At 44.8% G+C, this 16,262-nt stretch overlaps 1 protein-coding gene across 1 annotated transcript in view; it reads left to right on the top strand.

Moving 5' to 3' along the window:
- The window catches only part of Psmf1 (proteasome inhibitor subunit 1), a 29,789-nt gene that overhangs the window by 11,906 nt on the left and 1,621 nt on the right, over positions 1-16,262 (top strand). Inside the window, exons 4-5 of the mRNA XM_047541069.1 lie at positions 3,978-4,163; positions 15,361-15,414. Coding sequence (XP_047397025.1) covers positions 3,978-4,163; positions 15,361-15,414 — 240 coding nt within the window. The remainder of the gene's footprint in view (positions 1-3,977; positions 4,164-15,360; positions 15,415-16,262) is intronic.

Genomic DNA, 16,262 nt, shown 5'->3' on the forward strand with positions numbered 1-16,262 from the left:
TTGGAATGTGCTCTCTTGGCTTCATTCTAGACTTCCACTGGGAGAGAAATCGAGAAAACCTGTGGAAGAACCTAGGAATTGCACAGGCCGCTCACGCCCTAATGAGCATTAGAGCATTGAATGTACCCCGCCAGCCCAGCGAGCCATTTGTTTTTCTGAACACATTTGTCACGGGCTTGTGCATGTATGGGAGGAAGTTGCGTCTTGTCCTTTGATTACTGTGGGATGGGGGCTCAGTAGAACTGCCGAGGGGCGTGCCGAGGACAGAACGGACGGCAGCCGCCGGGCGTCTAGCGAGTACGCACAGGAAGAGATACTCCATCTCCCGACTCATCTCCATGGACACTGAGGCCCCAGAGGCTCCTCGGCTTCAGCCAGCGGCTGCGCTGCCTCCCGTCCTTCCTCCATCTGGCCCTCGTGCCAGGCCATCGCAGCAGGCTCCCCGCTCTGGGAAGGACGTTGTGCCCTCCATGGGTACGCTGTGATTGGCTAAGGAGCGTAAACCTACTTTGTCCCTTTCTGCCATGCCTTTTCTGTGTCAGGATGGTGGCTGTCTTTTGCCTCTACCAAAATGACAGTTGTTCTAGGAATCACAGAACTTCCAATTCGGGACTTGGGAGTTCTTCAGCTGGGCCCGAGTGCTACTGATGAACACCTGGAGAGGCAGAGGACTTCCACGCACTGTAGGAGTAGGCTTCGTCCCCACCACACTGGGACACGAGGCGAGTGGCCAAGGCTCCCTGTGCAGAGCGGGAGCCTGGTTGGTGAAGGAGGGCGTGGCCACAGGCCCTTGGACCCGCCCCGCCTTTGCAGCCGTGGGCTTTTTGCTGCTGGAGCTCTTCCCGCAGCGAGGTTGCTCAGTCTGAACGCTGAGTGAGAAAGAGTGGAGCTGCTGTGGGAGGACCAGGCAGCCAACAGGCCCAGCCTCGTCCGCTCAGCTCCTCTGCCTACCCTCCCCAGCTGGCCTCCTGTGCCGGAGAATCCTGAAACACTCATGTAGCCTCATTCTCGAGTTGCTTTACAGCTGTACAATAATAATAATTTTATTTTTTTTTTTTTTTTTTTTTTTTTTGGTACCAGGGATGCACTCAGGGGCACTCGGCCACTGAGCCACACCCCCAGCCCTATTTTGTATTTTATTTAGAGACCGGATCTCACTGAATTGCTTAGCGCCTTGCCATTCCTGAGGCTGGCTTTGAATTCACCATCCTTCCTGCCTCAATCTCGCCTGATGCTCTTTTATAGCTGTCCCTACTCCCCAACCTCAGGTTACTAACCCCCTGGCAGTTTGTTCTCATATCTAGAATTTTCTCATTTCAAACATTTTATATAAATGGAATTACATAATATGTAATCTTTTGAGATTGGCTTTTTCTCATTCAACGTAATGCCCTTGTGGTCCATCTGAGTCGAAGTGTACATTCCTATTTGTTCGTTCTGTTTGCTGAGTAGCAGTTCATGGTGTGCATGTGCCACAGGTTAGCCGTTCATTGGTTAAAGGACACGTGGATTGTTTCCAGCCTTTTGCTCTTACAAATAAAAGTGCTGTGAACATTCATGTGCAAGCTTATGTATGGTCTTAAGTTTCACTTCTCTGGGACAGATGCCCAAGAGTACAGTGATAATTTCATGTCTGGTTTTATAAGAAATAGCCAAAATGTTTTCCAGAGTGTCCGTTCCCTTTTATGTCATCACCAAGTGTATGCATGATCCCATTTCTTTGCATGTTTGCCAGTGTTTGGTTATATGCTATTATTCTGATAGATGGACAGTGATATCTTATAAAGGCTTTAATTTGCAAATTTTGGGGGTAGACATTTTCTTGGGAATTTCAAGGTAGACTGTTATGTCATAGGCAAATAGAGACAGTTTTATTCCTCACTTTTTAATCTTTACATGCTTTCTTTTTCTTGACTCATTGAAGTGCCTATACCCTCCAGTATTATGGTGCACAAGTGTGGAGAGAGAGAACACCTTGCTGTTCCCAACACTGGGGCAAAGCATTCAGTCCTCCACCAGTAGGTCTCCCGGTAGCTATCAGTGTTTTGTCGATGCTCTTTATTAAGCTGAGGAAGTTTTCTGTTCTTGGTTCCTCTGTTCTTAATTTGTTGAGCTTTTTAAATCATGAATGGATTTATCCTGTTGTTGTTTTTTGTTGTTGTTGTTTCTGTTTTTTTGGTGCCAGGTATTGAACCCAGGTGTATTTAACCACTCAGCCCCATCCTTAGCCCTTTTTATTTTTTATTTTGACACAGGGTCTCCCTAAGTTGCTGAGGCCAGCCTCAAATTTTTGATCCTCCTGCCTCAGCCTCCCAAGACACTGGGATTACAGGTGTGCACCACCATGCCCAACTGTCCTGTTGTTTTGTCAAGTGTTTTTTCTATACCAGTTGACATGATCATATGATCTTTAGTTTATTGATGTGGTAGGTTACATTGATTAATTTGTGACTATTAGACTAACTTTGTATAACTAGAATAAATTCTATGGTATGTAATTTTTATACTTTTTTATATTGAGTTTGTTAATGTTTCATTTGAGTGTTTTTGCTTCTAAGTTGGTAGGTGATCCTAGTCTGTACAGGTTTTTTGTACTTTGTCTATTTTTGACGTCAGACTAATACTAACTATAAAATAACTTTGGAAGTGTTCTCTTACTTTTTCTGGGAGGGACAGTAAATTGGTTTTAAATACTTAGTAGACTTAACAGTAATCACCTAGACCTGCAGATTTGGGGGAAGGGGTTGCTTAAGTATGTATTCGGTTACTTTACTAGAACTATTTAGATTACATATTTCAGAAATGTTGTCGTGATGGTTTTGGAAGAGTCGGTTGTTCCAAGTTGTTGGGTGAAGTGGTTCTTGGTGTTTGCTTATCCTTTGGTGGTTACAGCGCTTTTATAATCGCCCGTTTCACTCTTGCGCTAGGGCATCATCTCTTGTTGTCTTACTAGGAGTTTGTCTGTGTTACTTATTCTTCGAAGGACCAACTTTTTGTTTCATTAATTTTCTCTCCTTTTCCTGTTTTCGTTTTTATTGATTTCTTGTCTTTATTATTTCCTTACCTCTGCCTGCTCTTCTTCAGATTCTTAAGGTCAGAATTTGACTAGTGATGTGAGATCTTTCCTGTTTTCCAGTGTGAGCACTTAACGTGATGATTCCTCAGCGGTGCTTTAGCTGTGTACCCCACATGTTTTAACACGACGTTGTGTTCTGATCCTAATTCAGGGCTGTGTAACTTTTTTGGACTTCCTTTTTGGTCCCTGGGTCACCTAGAAGTGGGTTTTGTTTAACGTCCCTGTATTTAAAGGCTTCCTTCTGCTGTGGTTGCTGATAGGACCGCTGCAGTCAGGGAACCCGTTCTGTGTGGGCTCAGTTACGCCTTTGCTTTAGGGCCGGGCGTGGCTCATTGTGGACCACCTGAGACTAGGGTCTGTGCACTCCTGCTGACGCCGCCTCAGCACCTCAGCTGCACCTCACATTCCTTGTCTCTCAGGCTGGAAGGGACAGATGATAGGACTGGACTTCCCAGTGACCCCGAATTACTGACAGAAGTGGACCTTAGGCCCACAGAGCCCTGCCTGCCCAGATCAGGAACTGGTTCGTCCTTCCCATGGAGCCCTTTCCTTCCATGACCCTTCCCGTGACACGGGGTGATGAACACACAATGAAGCTGGGGAGGGTGGGGTGCGGGCAGAGGCAGCCAGTCCAGGCCCTGTGCCCCGACACCCTCACCTCTTTCTAATGGGGTGGTAAGCGGGGAGGGGCAACTCAGATGCCTAAGAAGCTTAGGCCCAAATCTCGGAGACAGCGCCGGGCTGTTGCCCCCCTCACCCAGGTCCGCCGGACGGCCCGGTCCCACCGTTGCAGACAGCCCAAGGGCTACCAGGGCCGCCGCCGCCGTTGCCGCCGCCAGCACCCGGCATGCAGGGTTGCCAGACGACTGCAAGCTACTGACTCCTCGCCTCCTTCCTGCAGGACCTACAAGAACAGTGAGGAGCTGCGGTCCCGCATCGTGTCTGGGCTCATCACACCCCTCCATGAGCAGTGGGACAAGGCCAGTGTCAGCAGTCCCCATCGGGAGTTCCCCCCTGCCACTGCCAGAGAGGTGGACCCCCTCCGGATTCCCCCTCACCATCCGCACACCAGCCGGCAGCCTCCCTGGTGAGTCCTTCCCTTGCAGGTAACCCACGTGTCCGTCCGCTGCAGGATCCCAGCCGCCCTCCCCGCTGCCATTCTGCCCCCTCCCTGGCCCCTGAGTGTCTTCAGCAGACTTGCCAAGGTCTTGGTGGATGCAGCTAGGAAGCGGAGATACAGGTGGATCACAGGCTGCCCCTCTGCTTCCCGCCACACACAGCCCCAGGTCCACCCAGGGTCATTTCTGGGGGACTCGCATGCAGTAGTCCAGGGAGCTGCCCAGGCGATGGAGTCCTGGTTATTCACTCCCGAGCTCTGCACAGGGCCCTGGCCCAGGCTGTTGGCAAAATGCAAAGATGTAGAAGTACTTGGGGAAAGGGGATGCGGTTCCAGCGTTGACTCCCCTGACCACTTAAAAGTCTTCCAGAACAGCACGGTGCATGAGTGAGTCACATTCAGGGTCTCTGCGGATTAGGCGAGCAGCATTCGGGCTGAAGGCTTCTGCTCTGCAGAAGGCAACCAAGTCCAGAGACCTTAATCTCTAGCTGAGGTGGCTTCCCAGTCTGGAGCCCACGGGGAGGAAGTAAGGGTGGGGTTGACGGGGTAGCACTCAATAATCATTAACCGCCATTGCTGTTTTATTCTGGTTTGCAGTTATATACTTCTATTTAATTAAAAATGGTAAATCAATTTAATTGTTATAATAGTAGATAAGCCTGTTTGGCAAAAATCTTTGAAAATATTAGGTCCTATAGAGAGAGTGGAAAAAATTAAAGAGTGGTTGAAAAGATTGAGAACAGCTTTCCTGATCGAACCTTCCTATTTCACAGAAGGGAACAGAGGTAAGACCTGCCTAGGGTCGCCAGCCATTCATCAAGAGGCAGAGCCAGGCCTCAGCTCCAGATGTCCTCGCTTCATGAAGTGCTCTGGCTATGAGCTGCTTAGACATGGCGGCATGATTTAAGAAAACAATTGCCAGATGGCGGTTGAGTGGGGAAGGTTTGTAGACGTGGAGTGAAGTGGCACCTCCCCGAGCAACCGTCGGGGTGTAGCCTGGCAGGTGCACTGAGCAGAAATAGCAGCCTCTGCCCCTTCCCAGGGACACAGACCTGTCACTCACCCCTCACCTGACACGCCCACATTTTACCTGTCTCACACCTGGAAACCTCCAAATGCAAACTGAGGTCGGGTGTCTTCCCTGACATAAAGATATTTGTCTTCCACCGTGTGGAGTGACCTGTGTCTAGAGCTCATCGAGGGAGAGGGGTCTGCCTGCCTCTGGGTTTGATGCTGGCCACTTCTGGCTTAGAAGTGTCGCTGGAGGACTCGCCTTGTAATGGGCACGGACAGCAGGTCTGTCCTCCGCCCAAGTGCTCTAGACAGATGAGCAAAGACTGTCTGTATGGAAAGGACTTTGTTCTGTTTTCTATCTAAGCCTAACTTTTTTCTTGCCATTATAACTGCTCTGTCTGTCTCATTCTGCCCCAAACCCTGTCCCTTGTTTTGAAAAGCCAGTTTTTCCTATGCTTAACCAGGTTCACTAAAAATAAATCATTAGATATAAAGTCTTGTTTATATCATTCTAAATTCATTTTTATTCTATCTTTACTTGTGATTTTTGAATGTTTCAAAGAGTTTGTGTTCTGTTTCCTTATTAATATTTACTAAAATGCTAAGTATATCTTTTTTAGATCTGATATTTTAGTATTTTTTTCTTTTTTTGCCTAACCTCTATGAGGTACTTCAAGCATTTATAATTCCTCGTTATAAATTGTGTGTGTGTGTGTGTTTCTCCTTATACTTGTTTTTCCTTATACTTAGCCCCCTTGAGTTGTATTCCCTTTGCTGGCAAATGCAAACTTTTTGGTCTCAGAGATCATCTTGTACTCTCAGAAATTACTGAAGCCCCCAAAGAGCTCCTGTTTGGATATCTACCAACATTTACTACATTAGAAATTATTTCAGACTTTAAAAATACCCATTTACTCATGCATTTAAAAATAACAGCCCATTTTATGTTAACCTAAATAACCAACTTTAATGAAAATATCTTTTCAAATAAAAAATTTAGTAAGAAGAGTGACATTGTTTAGCATTTTAAAAAATCCTTTTAATATCTAACTGAATAGAAGATCTCTAGATTTGGTGTTTTTCTTTGTTTGGTGCTGGGGATGGAACCCAGGCCCTCACACATTCTGAGCACATGCTCTACCCCTGAGCTACACCCCAGCTGGATTCTTGTTTGTGCTTGTGAAATTCAGTCTCTAGAGGACTTGTTTTTGTTAAAGCTTTACATAGTTATCTTATTGGGAAAAAAGTAGTTTAATAACTTTTTCAAATATCCTTTGTGTGTCTGTTCTTTGCTATTACACCAAAACTTGACATCTGATAGTTTTTTGAAGGGTTGGTAGCAATGTGGAATCTGAATCCATATCTGTGAACTTACATCTGTTACATTAAAATCTACTGTGTATCCTGCCTTTTGAAAAAGATGGATCCTTTCCCCATGCGTGATATTGAAAGATGAGGTTTTTTGTTTTTTGTTTTGGTACCAGGGATTGAACTCAGGGGCACTCAACCACTGAGTCACATCCCCAGCCCTATTTTGTATTTTATTTGGAGACAGGGTCTCACCGAGTTGGTTAGCAACTCAGTATTGCTGAGGCTGGCTTTGAACTCTATCATCCTCCTGCCTCAGCCTCCTGAGCTGCTGGGATTACAGGCGTGTACCACTGCTCCTGGGAAGATCAGGCATTTGACCATTCAGAAAATATTGATTCACTGAGATATGCAGACCTGGTAAAAGGTGATACATTTTATTTTATAATGTCAAAAAATCATTTTCATTAATAAAATCTCATCCAAAGAGTACTAGAATGCCATCAAGCTAATGTTGGAAACAGATTTCCAAATTGACAATTTTTTTGCTTAAAATTTTGAATTTTATCATTGACTATAATTGCTGTCCATTGTTTTCCTTGAAGTAACAGGACACTTTGTTTTGGAAAAAATATCAACTGTGTAGCCAAGTCGAGTAACCATGGTTTGTCATTCTTTCTAGTAGAAAAGGTTTTTCTTGCCTGGCATGGTGGCTCACGCCTATAATCCCAGCAGCTCAGGAGGCTGAGACAGGAGGATCACCAGGCAAGTTCAGAGCCAGCCTCAGCAACTTAGCGAGGTCCTAAGCAAGTTAGGGAGACCCTATTTCTAAATAAAATTTAAAAAGGGCTGGGAATGTGGCTCAGTGGTTAAGCACCCCTGGGTTCAATCGCTGGTACAAAAACAAAACACACACACACACACACACACACACACACACATGGTTTTCCTTGCACAAGTGGCCAGTTCAGCTAAAAACTGAAACAACTGCATAAGTACTTCTCTTTCACACAGAATATTAAAAAGGTATGTACTCAAAGATTGAGATTTTTGAGGCCTGGGATAGTTGTGCACGTGTGAGGCCCTGGGTTTGATCCTCAGCACCACATAAAATAAGTAAGAGAAAATAAAGGTATTGTATCCATCTAAAGCTAAAAAAAATTTTTGAAAAAAGATTGAGATTTTTTAAAATAACTCCATAATTTTTACCTGTCCATCAAGGAAGCAAGGGGGCGTTGTGAGGGCCGCACGTGGCCACGAGGTGGCGCCACTGCTCCGGTTCATGCGGAGGCCTTGGCCGCTCACCCTCAGGGCAGATGGCAACGCAGCTGAGAAAGCAAAAAGCTGCTAAGATAAAGTAGTTTTGACTCTGTGTACAGAGGCCTTTTTTTGAAGTTTTTGTTTGTTTGTTTTCAGCAGTGCTAGCCATTTGGATTTCTTCTTTGTTTATTTGTTTTCAGGAGTGCTAGCCATTTGGATTTCTTCTTTTGTGAGGACACAAGTCAAATCTTTTGTCCATTTTTCCTGTTGGTTCACCTGGCATTTTGTGGCTTGTAGACATTCCTTATCTATTCTGGATTTTGCTAGATATTTATATTGTGAATCTTCCTCCCCTCTCTAGCTTGCCTTACTCTGTTCATGGTGGATTTTTTTTATTAAAACATTCTTAATTTTTAATAGAATCTAGCTTATCAGTCTTTCCCTTTATTGTTGGTAATTTTTTGGTCTATTTAAGAAATCTCATATTTTCTTTGAGAACCTTTATCATTTTACCTTTTATATTTAGATCTTCAGTCCACTTAGAATAAATTTTTATGTGCAGTGTGAATTTCATAGTTTTCCATATTGATAGCCATTTCATTCGGTAGCATATTTTGAAAAGAATACCCTCTGCCTATACCACCTGAATAATTTTCATTTTTTATTAATTGTGAAACTATTATTCCTTATCCCTAAATTTTATGCTCTTTGTTTTCCTCAAATAATCTTGAACCTTGTGGTTTTTCCCCATGGACACCAAAGTTATTTCAATAGTATTTCTGTATGTCATGTTTAATTATTGAATGCTACCTATTCTAGATAACATGCTGGGAATTTCATCCACATGTTCTCATTTAATCTTCCAACTCCTCCATCAGATCAGTAAGTGCTATCCCCATTTTATACTTAAGGAATCTGAGGTTCCTATATAGTAAGTAACTTCATCACAATCAATAAGAAGCAAAAATTGTGTTATAACAGTAGAATATCAATACTACTTCTTGAATGCTTCATGTTGTAGCAGGCAGGGTACTCTAATAAACATTTTCTTTTAGAGAAATAGATAGTATTATCTGTATTTTATAGAAGAAAAGACTAGGCCTTGGAGACCTCACAGCTTCTGGGATCATAGAGAAGCCAGGATTGGAACTTGAGGCTAACTAAGGCCTTTGCTTTTCCTTATCCCCAAGTCAGTTTGTTTAAGTGTCCCTCATGGGTCCCTAGGCACTGGAATGTCCAATGAGGTGTGGCCCAACCTTCAAGGAGTTTCCATTAGATTAGGGCTAATTGCCTTTTTTGGTCCAGATCATAAGTCTTTTTTAAAACAGTAACAGAAATGTATCTGAGACGTGCTGAAATTCAGAGAAGAGCAATTAGCCTGAAGCAATTAGTCAGGATAGAAGGAAAGACTTCACAGAGATGATGCCAAGCCACACTTTAAAAGACCTATAAAAAAATGTTATGACATTGGGGGCAATTGACTTTCATGGCCAAGGAAACAGTGGGTACCAGTGGAGCCGTGTAATCATCTTGTGTGTCAGTGGGGGGATCCCTGTGCCAGCACGTGAGGAGAAGAGGCAAGTAAGCACGAGGACCAAATCACAAGGGCAGTGTGTGCTGAGGAGCTGGAGTTGATCCTTGGGTGATCCTTGGGATCCATCAGAATGTTTTGAAAAATGACCTGGTTGGGACCCTCAGGTTTTTTTCTCTGAAGGATTCCCAACAAGATTCTGACGTTACCATGCTAACATGATTAGTATTAGTTGAGTCCTGCTGTGTTCCAAGAGTTATGTTAAGTGTAAAGTAAACATAGCCTCTTTGAATCCTCATAATAAGAGAACGAGGCAGCTACTGTCAGCATCCTCAGTTCATAGAAAAGAAACAGCACGAGAGGTTGGTCAGCTTGCCCAAAGCAGAGCAGCTCATGAGCATTGGAGCAGGAGTCACCCTTAGCATTTCCTCCTTCTGGCATGTGTATCACCAATTTCAGAAGAGGTGATTGTAGCTTTAGTGTTTTGAAGAATGAAGAGAAAGTCCACATGACTGGAGCGTAGTACACCAGTGGGGTGGAGAGCAGGAGAGACCATGGTGGTGTCAGCATAGGCCAGGGTGCATGGAGCCTTGGGGCCAAGGTCGGGCAGTGGGAAGCCACTGGGTGGTTCTAACAAGGGGGTGGGGACTTTGTATTGATCACATTTAAAAAAGTTTTTGAAATCCCCCTGGAAAAGTACTAAAAGACAACAGAGGAGAAGGAACTCACAAAGAACTCCTGGCCTTGCTTGCAAACTGTACATAAATGGATTGATCCTAAAACAGTATATCAGACACTGCAAGGCCAGAACCACAGGAGAGCCACCACCAGGTTTCAGACTGGCCCTCGACAGCACGTGTATGGTGCAGATCTTGGTAGTACCACAGGCTTTAAAAACAGACCTGACAGTGAAACCAGAGCTGGAGCCCAAACCCAGCTGGGTTAATTGCCTGCTAAAATAAAAATACAAGATTCTCACTCAGTCTCATAGCAAAATGTTCAACATGTCTGGGATAAAGTCCAAAATTACTGGGCATAAAAGAACCAAGAATATTTCAGCTCACAAAAAGATAGTCAACAGATGCCAATACCAAGATGACACAGGTGTTAGAATTATTTGACAAAGACTTTAAAGCAACTATTGTAAAAATACTACAAGAAGTGAAGGTAAATAGCCTTGAAATGAATGAAATGATAGGAAGTCTCAGCAATAGAAATGGAAAATATCTGGGTAATGTAATAGAGTGTTCTCTTGAGTTCCCTAAGATGTGTTTTATAGTCAAAAGCAAATAGAAGATGTAAAGAAGAATGAAATGGGCATTTTAGAACTGAAAAGTACAGCAAAATTACTACCTGTTAGATGAATTGATTTCACTTAAGTTTATTAATTTAAAGATAGATCAGTAAAAACTACCTAACTGAACAACAGAGAGAAAAGATTTAAAAACAAAGTCTTGGGAATCTATGGGACAATTATAAAGGTCTCACTTTAGGGCCATTAGAGTCCTGGAAGGGGTGGAGAAAGTCATTATCCAAGAAACATATAAAGAAGATAGTGGCTGGCAACCTCCATCTAGCAAAGAAAATCAACCGATGATCTGAAAGCTTGGCAAATCAAAAGTGGGATTAACCTGAAGAAGTCCATGCCTAAACATACCATAGACTGCCGAAAAGTATAGGCAAATGCCTTGAACACAACTAGAGAAAAACAGTGTATCACTCAGGAAATAAGAATTTGATTATTACTTTCTCATCGGAAACCATGGAGATTAGAAAAAGTGATGAGAAAAGTGTTTAGAAACTAAGTTCAGAAACTAAGTTCTCTTAGTGTCGAGAAAAAAGAATATGTCCAGTGAAGAGTTCACCTTCATTTCTGAAGAATATTGCGATTGTCTCAGTGAAAGGAAAATGAGAATTAGATCTTCTCAAAAAGAATCATAAAGGGAAATTCTTGAGATAGAAGTGATACTAGATGGAAACATGGGACATCAGAAATAACGGAAGAGCAATAGAAATGGAAAATATCTGGGTAATATAATAGACTGTTCTCTTGAGTTCCCTAAGATGTGTTTTATAGTCGAAAGCAAAAATTAATGATATTCTATGATGGGGTTTTCAAAGAAATATAGTATGTGACGATTCACATAAAGATGTTAAGTGGAGACCATGTATGTGGTCTCAATTCCACTTGAAATGGTAAAATGTTATGTACATTGTAATATTCCTGAGCAACCACCAAAAAACTGCACAAAAGGAAATTGTCAAAAATAGATTAAAATTGAATAATAACAAGAAAGAAGAAATGGGAAAATATAAAGGGAACAATTGGAAAACCAATCATAAAATGGTAGATGTAAATCTAAACATAATAACAATCACATTAATGGTAACTAATTTCAACACACCGGATTAAAAGACAGTGGACTTTCAAGGTGGACAGGTCTAGGTTGAATCCTGTCTGCCATTTACTAGTGTCTATGGCCTGTGGGAGAAGCCTGGCCCCTCCCAGCCTCGTCTGTAAAATACGGAAGAAAGCAGGCCTAGGAAGAAAGCAGGCCTAGTCATGGCCGTTCTAAAGATGGAGCAATGCATGTAGGGAAATCAGCACTTTGATTTGTTTAAAAAGTAGGAGCGATACATAGTTGCACATATATGCAGAGTGTCTTTGGAAGAATGTACCAGAAACTGATGCTGTTGTCTGGGTGGTCTTGGGGACAAGAACAGGAGAGAGGATTTTGACTATTACAGATTTATAATCTCTTGTCCACAATTCTGAAATCAAAAGAACTGAAAACCAGAAGCTTGTTTCGCTTGGTATCAAAACTTACTGAGGGCAAAACCCGAAGTGGTGCGAAGCTCTATATATCTTCATTCATCCTACTTAAATGAGAATATTCATCAGTTTTGCATAAATATTAGCATATTGGTTATAGGGCCCTTCTTGGAAGCATTACACAAAATATGCTTGTATTGCCAAAATATATTTCCAAAATATAATGAAAAATTCTGAGTTCCAAAACATCTGACCCAAAATTATGAACCTTTGTATCCTCCTTTTCATTCGTGAATTTTGAAACTGGGGAATGCATTACCTATTCGAAAAACTAAACCTGAAAAGTCCATCTTTTTCAGAAACTAAATTTTAAAAAATTAACACAATGTCTGACACAGGCGAGCCTGCAGTAAACGGCAGCGACTGCTGTTAGTCCCTTCTTTTCGGCCTCTCCTGCCAACCAGAAGCTACATTGCTGTCATGGCGTCCCCTGTGTGCTGTTAGCCTTTACATTTGAAAGACCGAGACGCGGAGCTTTTCGACAGGCTGCTGCCAGCCAGCTGGAGTATCATAAAACCAAAGTCCAGAACATGCCTCTGGCTCCTGGTCCCTGGGTCTTTCCAGCTCCCTAGCCACCTCAGCCATTAGAGGGATGGCAGCTGGACTTCCATGCCCAGGAAGGCTTGTTCTTCTGATATAAAAGGGCTGCTTCTTGGGAGGGAATCTCTGTCTTCAAGATGGCCCTCCATCCAGTCTCTTGGAGGGGCCACTTTGGCAGCCGAACATCCTGCCCCGGTGGGCCCTGCCATGCAGTTTTCCTCAGTGGTTAGTTTCCTCAGTCCTTCAGCTGATTACCAGATGAAGGAACCAGGGATTAAGTTCAAGGACCATATTTTAAAAAAAGAAAGAGAAATTTTAAATCCCTAGGGCCTCATTAGGCACATCTAGGACCAAGATTTGGCCACAAGAGCTGTGGAGAGGAAGAGGGAGGCTCTGCGCCTTGTGTTTCAAATGGGTTCTAAGCATGCGCATAGTGAGTTCCCAGAGTGCGTGTGTTGCAGCGAGACCATTGTGAACAGAATGCTCTGACAATGTGGAGTGCGCAGTGGTTAGGGTGGGCCTTGTAGCTGCCTTCCAAGCCGGCATTGTTCTGGTTCTTCATTTTTCAGTCTCTGTGGTCCAGAGGGAAAAGTAAAAATGGCTTCATATCTCAGGAACAATCGGAGCCTTTACTCCCGGGTATTTTAACGACCACCAGAAGCCCCTGTGTCTGCTGCTGTGTAGGGGCACTTGGTGGAGTTAGGTAGGATGCTTGCTGCCCTCAGGCACCACCTGGCCTGTCTCCAGAGAAGCCAGATGCTGGAGGCCACCAGAAGCCACAGCTGCTGGCTTCATGAGCCCTGGCTGGGGAGCGGTAACCGAGGTCAGGAGGAATTCCCTTGGGACCCTGACTTTGTCCCGCCGATACTTTTTCCAGCCCATTGGGTGGAACTGACTGGAGGAGCACTTATTTTGGATTCCCTCCTCGTTCTCCTGTTGATGGCTCTCACTGGTGAGCTCAGATCAGCTGCTCTTCGTAAGCTGTCCTGTGCTGGCAGGAACCCACCCCTGCTCCAGCAGCGAGACGTTTGTATTGCTCACCAGAGTTCCGAGCAGATTCCAAAGCACACACTTTAAAATACAGAATCTTTTTTGTTTTATTACATCCATCTCCATTTCCTTTATGGGAAATACAAAGAAGAACCTCGCCACCCCAGAGTGACTGTCACTGGTCGCACTTGCAGCATGCTCCTTTCTAGTTTTATTCACACCTCCTCCATCCACACCCCCCAACACCCCCCACACTCTTTTCTCAGTCGTTCCCCTGGGCTCTTAATAAACCCCTCCCCACACACAGCCCTAGAACATAAGCATCTTCTGCACATTTTTAAAGCATTCTGAGAACATTGTTTCTGTTGTTTCCATGGCTGCACATAGGGATGTACCTAGCTGGTCCCCGTTTAGGCCAATCCCAGTTTCCCTCATTGAAGTCTTCATGGATACATCTTAATATGAGTGCCAAATTCCTTCTTCAAGATGGATACCTTGGTGTAAAATTATCAGATCAAAGAATATGACGATATATAAGACTTGGGAAAAACAGATTACACTTTGTGTGTTTATGTTAGAGATACTGCAGGATTGCTCAGAGAAAGCATCCACTCATTTATGCCCCACATTGTTACGCATCCTCAATGAAAGGAGAAATTGGGTCTTGCAGGGAGACGGGAGAACCTGAAAGATTGCAAAGGTTTGTGGTCTGTGGTCATCCAGTGGGCTACAGCGCATAAATGGACACACAGCATACAGTGGAGCTAAAACTCATGCAAGAGCCATAATGAAGAGAAGGCTGAGAAATACTGTTCTAGTCTGGGTGACCCCACACTGCCATCTCAATCCACCTGGGAAGCTTTTCGGTCTTAGCTTTGCAATTTTAGTGTTTGGTTTTAAGAGCGATATTTTTCTGATATAAAAGTTCTTGGTTCTTTATGCAAAGTTTTAAAACTTGAGGAAAGTGTGGATAAAATAGTTTATCTGGAGGTTACCACTGTTAATGTTTTTATCTTTACACAGAACTAAGATGATAACTGGGTGTGACAGTGTGTGCTTATAATCACAGTTGTTTGGGAGGCTGAGGTGAGAGGATTTCTCAAGTTCAAGGTCAGCCTGGGCAACTTACTGAGACCCAGTCTCAAAATAAAAAGGTTGGGCTGTGCACGGTGACGCATGCCCGTCATCCCAGCGGCCTGGGAGGCTGACGCAAGAGAATCGCGAGTTCAAAGCCAGGCTCAGCAACACCCAGGCAGTAAGCAGCTCAGCGAGACCCTGTCTCTAAATAAAATACAAACAGGGCTGGGGGTGTGTCTCCGTGGTCGAGTGCCCCTGAGTTCAGTCCCTGGCACCCTGCAAAAAATAAAAAATACAAAGTTTGGGGATGTAGCTCAGTGGCACAGCACCCTTGGGTTCAATCCCCAGTATAACCAAAGAAAAAGAAAAAGAACTGGGGTCCTCCCTGGGGTCAGCTGATCAGCTCTTCACACCTAATTGCCTCCTAATACTGTCTGTCCATCTGTGCCAGGAGCCACTTTGGAATATCTCTTGCGTAGTGGTCTCGTGCAGGGATCTCCCCTGTCCCGTGGCTAGGAATGCACTTACGACCCCATAGGCCTCGGGTCAGGCCTGAGGGAGCCCAGGTACTGGCGGATCTGGGACTTGCGCTAATTGTCCCTTGTTTGCTTCAGGTGTGATCCCCTGGGCCCATTTGCTGTCGGGGGAGAAGACCTGGACCCTTTTGGGTGAGTACTGCTGGGGAGGTGGCAGCAGCGTAACCTGCTCCTGTGGCTTTGAGCCCCAGCTTATCTTCTAATTTTAGAACTTTCCGTCAGTCTCTTCCTCAGGGGTGAAGGAGGCAGTGGCTGCTGAGCAGCCGAGAAGTCACTGCCACTCGCTGTGCCCTACACACCCAGAGCCGCGCAGGAGAGCAAGCCAGAAGGCAGCTCCTCTGCCCTTCCTCTGTCCCGTACCTGGGCAGAGGGCAGTAGCCTTCCCTGGGATGCAGGGACACACGGGATTTATCAGGGGTGGGTTGCAGCACACGGTGGGGCCCAGAGCTTAGCGCTCCAGGCTGTGGAGACGGCTTGTCACTGGATAAAGGACGTCCTGCGCCCCATTAGATCTGGTGAGTTGCCCGCACCCAGCAGTTAGCACAGCCTCAGCAAGGCTCCGTCCTCAGGATGGTTGAGACTGACCCTAACTGCAGAGAGGTAACTCCATCTCTGTCATCTCATTGTAGAGAGTAGGGAGATCATTTAACTCTGCACTGCCACTCAGATGTGACCTCGGGACGTGAGGAGCATCGGCTCGTCCTAGCTGAGTCCATGAGGTCATGTTTGCACAACTGCATGAGGACAGATGCTGTCAGGAGCCAGACTTGGGCAGCCCACAGACAAGGAGAGACTGCCCCGTGGCTCCTCAGGGACAGCAGAAAACCTGGAATCACGAATTGTCTTGATGCTACCATGAGTCCTTAGAGCTCAGGGAACGCCTTACGGAGCCCGTGGCGGACAGTCCTGATTGGCCCTGCCGGTTCTCGCTCCTGTTCTTGATCAAAATGCCCCACCCCGGGGGACTTGGGTATAGGACT

This window comes from Sciurus carolinensis, chromosome 2, assembly GCF_902686445.1.
Source record: "Sciurus carolinensis chromosome 2, mSciCar1.2, whole genome shotgun sequence".
In the NCBI taxonomy this organism is placed as follows: domain Eukaryota; kingdom Metazoa; phylum Chordata; class Mammalia; order Rodentia; family Sciuridae; genus Sciurus; species Sciurus carolinensis.